At 46.6% G+C, this 5,962-nt stretch overlaps 1 protein-coding gene across 1 annotated transcript; it reads right to left on the bottom strand.

Moving 5' to 3' along the window:
- Positions 1-1,597: 1,597 nt before the first annotated feature.
- Positions 1,598-5,689, bottom strand: OTOL1 (otolin 1). Its single transcript, XM_009584550.1, has 4 exons — positions 5,338-5,689; positions 3,605-3,694; positions 2,621-2,692; positions 1,598-2,493 (listed from the first exon to the last, which is right to left on the bottom strand). The coding sequence occupies exons 1-4, from the start codon at positions 5,687-5,689 to the stop codon at positions 1,598-1,600; spliced, it is 1,410 nt and encodes a 469-aa protein (XP_009582845.1).
- Positions 5,690-5,962: the final 273 nt, after the last annotated feature.

The raw sequence follows: 5,962 nt of genomic DNA, 5'->3' as shown, positions 1-5,962 counted from the left end.
AGCAGGAATCCAAAATTATTATTACAACTTCTTGGTTTTCCTCAATATTTAACAGCTGCCAGAGAATTCATAAACTGAAATCTGCATCTTTTATATACTTAATACTCTGGATTTGAACCACATAGGAACTAACTCAGATTAAGTACCAAATTAAGTACCAACTTTTTGACAAAACCAGTACATCTCACATTTGAATTGCTGATATTGAAAGAGGGCTGCCAAGCTGATGAGTTGAAGGACCCTTTACATTTACCGGATAGATAGGATCAGCCTTTTAAAATTGGCTTGTTTTTATCTTAAAATTTAACAGCAGTTCTCTGGTGTTAATTTTCTCACTGTATTAAAAAAGTCTCAGGAACTCTTCATCTTGGTGCCATGTAAAAAGAAGACATTAGGGACAGGGACGTGATTTATGATGGTATTTAAATATGGTATGGAAAGCATGATGGCAATTTAAGCAAGGAAATTGAGAGCAATGGGAATAGCAGCCTAATTCGCCCTGTCCGTCCTGGAGTCAGACCCAGCATTCATCAAATCACTGGGAAAATGTCCCTGGCTTGTGACTGCCTGAGAAGACAAGTAAATCCCAGTGCCACTGAAGGCTAGTTATGGGACTTGAGTTTTGTTTCTGAAAAAAAGAGTGATTGGAACAATTCTGTGTGCCATATTTAATATGCCACATGTGGTGTAAAGTTACTACAATGAGAGAAGGTGCATTAATAAGGAAATATATCCAACCTGACATCCAGAGATTATTTAATGTCATACTTTTATTTCACAAGATTCAGTTCCATTTTGGTAAACCAGCTTTTTAAAAACCTGCCCACACGTCCACTGGGCCATCACACCACCTTCCCACGGCCGAGGGCCGATCCTGCAGCATCCACTGAATGGTCAGCGGCTCAGAAATGGGGTTTCTGAGTAGCCTAATGGGGTGGATTATGCATCTCTCCCAGTTACTTTTGAAAGTTTCAGATGTTTTTTTGCCTAAGGACAATAGTTAGGGTTTTTTTACACTGATCAAATAGTTTTAATACTCTTTCAGACAAACCTTTATATAATTCACGACCAAGTCTAAAGTACTAGATAACACTGATTCAATGATAAAATAACTTTAAATCTTTTCATGTGATTTCAAGAAACCTACTGTTCATGTTCACGTCTGATTAAGCTCTACAAATCAAACTCTGCAATCTTTACCAAAACCAATGGTTATCAGTACTGATTTCCAGAGTTGTGACCATGCAAGGATTGCAGGAGCTGGCCTGATTAAAATTGCAGACGGACAATGAGTTTCATTACATAATTTGAATAGGCTAATTACAAACCTGAAGTCTGTGATGTGAAATCCCCTCTCCGTGCCGGTCCTGCTGACGTTTGGACAATGGTTTTTCTTACCTATCACCCATCTGCGCAAAGGATGTGCTGCTTCTTGGGGCTGCTAGTTAAAACTAATCCATATTTTGCAAATATAAATATTTTTGTTAAAAGATCACGAAACCTAACAACTAAACCAATATGCTAAACTGATGCTCATCTCTCCTCTCGCAGGCAGAGGGAAAGGCATATTTCTCAGTAATGCCTTTGCCCTTTAAATCTATAGCAGGATCTCAAAAACATCTGGATACAGAAGAAACCCCGTAAAGACGCTGTCATCCTCAGCACTGACGTAGACCCCGTTCCAGTCCCGCGCAACCTCCAGCCACACCTGGTCACCCGCGCTCAGCTTCAGGATGGTCAGGAAGGATGCCTGGTCGATCTCCTGGCCGTAGAGCGTCTCGCGGGCTTTGGCCACCTTCCTGCTGCGGGCGACGAGGCTGACGCGGGCTGGACGCCCTCTCACCGTCAGGTGATAGGCGAAGACGTACGCCCCGGGCACGCTGCAGTTGAATTTCCCGGTGGAAGGGTTGTAATCTTCTTGGTCGTTGTACAAGATCTTGTCAAATCTAATGGGGACGTTGGGCGGAGGGAAGGGCTTGGACAAGCCGGCGCTGAACGCTGATCGCAAGAGCTTTGTGGTGTCCCCTCGGGCGCCCTTCGCCCCACGGGAGCCTTTCTTTCCCGGGGCCCCTCGGCCCCCCTTGCTGCCAGTGACCCCCTTGGGCCCAGAAGGTCCCATCATGCCAGCAGGTCCCAGGTCCCCTTTTTCACCCTTACTTCCTCGCTCGCCCTTTTCTCCCTGTTTTCCATCCACCCCCTGAATTCCCTCAACTCCCATCTCCCCTTTGCTCCCTTTTTCTCCCTTTGTCCCCCCTTCCCCTCTTTCTCCCTTCGCACCTCTCCCCCCTGGCTCCCCGCAATACCCCTTCTCCCCTGTGTCTCCCTTTTCCCCTTTGTCACCCTGTTCTCCATCCACTCCCGGCTCTCCAGCATCCCCCCTATCTCCCTTGTCTCCTTTGGTCCCGTTCTCACAAGTGTCCCCTTTGGACCCCTTTTGTCCCTTCAGTCCAGGGAAGCCGTAGTTGCCCTTATTGCCTTTTACTCCAGTTTCACCTAGGAAAAGGCAAAGTGGGGAGGAAAAAGAGATTTAAAGGATTGCTTTGGAGATGGAGGGGCATCACCAACAGCAAAGGGAAAGGTCAGTGCAATATTCCTGGCTTTCCCAGCTCGTGTAACATACCTTGCTGCCCAGGTTTGCCTGGATAACCGGGGTTTCCACTTACTCCTCGCTCACCTTGCTCCCCTTTGCCTCCTAGGACATTTCACCATTAATATACTGTTAGTGATGTTGTCTACAGCACAGCAATCATTACACAGAAGATGACTGGTACCATTTTGCATGTGTCTCTCACTTCATTGATAAAACAGAGATGAGCAATGTGTGTTTTCAAGAAATGCCTTCAGAAACCTCATCTGCATCTCACAGCACCGAGCACCATCACGCAGACAACTGCATCTCACCCGAATGTTGACTCTAATCAGTGCTTCCTTGGGAGGCGGTTGCTGCTGTTTAATGGCAAGATGGAGGAGATGACATCTCTGCATTTCTCACTCCAGGATTGCCAAAAGTCTTCTTCAAGTGAATCAAAGCCTAAGAGACCACACTGACTGAACTGCGCAGCACGCTGCTGCTGGTACTCCCGTTATCAGTTTTGCTGTGTGTTTCTCCACGACTGAAGGCAGCCGCAGGGTCCTGCTGGTGGTGTGTGGCAGCAGGACAGAGCAGCTCCGAGCCTGAAATGAAGGGCAGGGTTTCCTTTCGGTTGCTACTGATGGATAATAACTGCTTTCCATCTTAGCTGAAATCATTTTGCCTGAGATACTTAAATTGAAATGCAGCTTCTACACCTGTGCATAGCTTCCATGGTGGTTTTTTCCTACCTATGTCCCTAATCCAGAGCAAATTGAACTCAGTTTTTAAACTCACATTCAGAACAAGAAGTTTTGAGTGAGATCTTTATGAGCAGCTGTTCCTATACTGCCTGCGCGTACACTACCACCATCTGAGTTATTGTCCCTACACTAATGCCAGCTAAATCTCACAAGGTGTCAATCCATAGCAGCATACTCTGTTTCCTTTGAAAAATATTTTTTCCTATAATTTTGTGGTATTCAGTGAGGACAACAGCATCTGTTTTCGAAATGAGCAGTTAGTCTGCTTTACCTCTTTCTCCTTTAGAACCTTTTGGACCTTGAGGACCTGGAGTTCCTGGCAGACCTTGCAGACCAGCATCTCCCTTCTCCCCCTTGGGACCTGTAACGCAATCATATCAAGAAAATTATCTTAGTAACTCAAAGGTTTAAGTTTATAAAGACAATTCACAATCATAGCTAGGCAACATGGCATCAAGGGATGCATGTAAGGCAAACTCCGTTTCCATCACCCTGGGAAGAGCTGGCTATTTGGCATCATAAAACCAATGCAAAGAAGATGTGAGACAGAAGGTTTGGCCTGAGCCCTGCTCCCCTATGCAGACACTGCAGCTGAAACCCTACGGCTGGGCAAAAGGCGAGGGGTGGTAGGCGCAATGCCGCACTGCCTGTGCTGAGATTAGTGGGGTGCATGCTCACAGGACCCTGGTCAGGCACACAGCTCCCCAACCTTTGCCTTGCAGCTACTGCAATCCCCAAATCTTACAGCTTTGCATTTCACTCATGGCTGTAGTAACAGATATTTTAAAACCAACTTTCAGCTGCCCTTGAGCCACAGGAACTCAGACATCCATAAAACATCAGAAGTAATCTCTCTTTAATATTTGAGCGCATCTAAGGAGCTTCCATAGCCTCATAATTGCCCCTCTCCTTAAAAAGAATTAAGTCTGCAAATATAAAAGTGGAACCTGGCAGACAGCTCCATACTGCTAAAGGATGGGTTGAAAGGCAAGGAAGCTGGCTTCAATCTTTTTTTACTTTTTCATCCACTTGGGAATCTAGATACTCCCGGTGCACATCTGGGAGCAGACTATGGCAGCTTCAATCATCACAACACAACCCATTTGACACAAGGACTTTTCCGTCAACTCTCAAGAGATGTACAAGTGCAAATTCCCTCTGCAGCCACTATAATTTCCATTAGCCAATCCCTCCTGAGCTATGGGAAGTGAAAATCCCTCGAGTATATTGTATTAAAAGAAAATTATTTCATTATTTTACCACCTTTTCTCAGATGAATAGTTTCCATCTCCAATATTAGTGCTATTCAAGTGAACATTTGCAGACTAATGCACTATTCATTATAGTGGTATTAGAATTAGGCACTCTATAGATATGTATTTTAGCAGTAGAAAAAAGAGACAAAGTATGTCTTATAAAATATGTAGGTCTCTATACAGAGCTGCCTCTCATGAGAGCAAATAATTATTTTAAAATTTGAACCCAAAATTATTTTAATATTTAACTTCCTCTTTTCCAAGGGGAAAAAAAAATCCAAGAAAAAAGAGGCTTTTATCATAAACCTTCAGCAAAGATACAAAACTGCTTGCAGGTAGTTTTGAGGGTCATAAAACCATAGTTGGACTGAATGTGAAAGCAAATCTGTGACTCCCAGGGGATCAGACACGAGGACAGAGAATCGAAGAGTGCGGCCACGTGGGGCACCCGCCAGCAGCAACGCGGTATGGGGCCAGCTCCGCATGCGCTCCCACGCCAGTGCGGCCCTCAAAGTAGGTGCCATGGGGAGGAAGCTCCTTTTTGGGGCTTTCCCACTCATATTGGTGTTTTTTAACTTCCGGGATGTGGCTGGTGTGCACTTTTTTGCTCTGGCTTTACACGAGGTATAATCACATTCGGCATTTGCTGCACAAGTCCTGCCGACTCATTTCTTGAAGGAAAAGCAGGAGACTCCTTGATACGGTTTATGCGCTTTAGCTGAGAGCGACGAGACAGGCATCGCTGTACCTGGGGGTCCCTGCTCCCCCGGCTGCCCCCGGGGCCCCACGGCAGGCGGGCAGCAGTCACAGCAGTTGAAGAAGAAATCGGCTGTGTCGAGCGTGTAGTTCTCGAAGGGGAAGAGTGTGGTGGCCCCTCGGGCCGCGGGGCTCGGGGTGGGTGACTCGGCTCTGCCCGGTGCTGCCGGGAATGGGCTTTTCCCCACGAGGGGGGTGAGGGGGGTGCGAGAGGCACCGTCACCCGCCAGCTGTAGGGGCTTCATCTTCGTGTACTTCACAGCTGGGGTCACCTTCACTCCCGCGTGCACGGTGGCAACAACCAGCATCACAAATGCCGAGATGGGCCCCTGTGAGCTCCACATGTTGGCAGCTGTAGGAAAAGACGAACGCAATAATAAATTGCTGCACAACACCCTTTGCGTTCACATGTTCCCCACAAAGCCAGAAGACCTGCAGGAGTAGTGTCAGGCACGTGTGGGCATCTGCCTGGAGGACTATGTTACAAAGCCTCACTTTTTATGGGGAAAGTAAAGCAAAATTAGCAAAACCTCCTGCCTGCTCACCGCTATTGATCGTCGCCCTACAGAGCACTTATCATTTGGCTGCTCCTGTTCGCTGTGGTTGGAAGTGCTCCC

This window comes from Fulmarus glacialis, unplaced genomic scaffold, assembly GCF_000690835.1.
Source record: "Fulmarus glacialis isolate BGI_N327 unplaced genomic scaffold, ASM69083v1 scaffold7269, whole genome shotgun sequence".
In the NCBI taxonomy this organism is placed as follows: domain Eukaryota; kingdom Metazoa; phylum Chordata; class Aves; order Procellariiformes; family Procellariidae; genus Fulmarus; species Fulmarus glacialis.
This window is presented reverse-complemented; position numbering and strand designations above follow the sequence as displayed.

Coding starts and splice junctions, on each gene's coding strand:
- OTOL1 (XM_009584550.1), bottom strand. CDS start 5,689: ATGTGGAGCTCACAGGGGCCCATCTCGGCATTTGTGATGCTGGTTGTT. Junction 3,695..5,337: donor GGGGGAGCAGGGACCCCCAG/GTACAGCGATGC, acceptor ATTGCGTTACAG/GTCCCAAGGGGGAGAAGGGA. Junction 2,494..2,620: donor AGGCAAACCTGGGCAGCAAG/GTATGTTACACG, acceptor GCCTTTTCCTAG/GTGAAACTGGAGTAAAAGGC.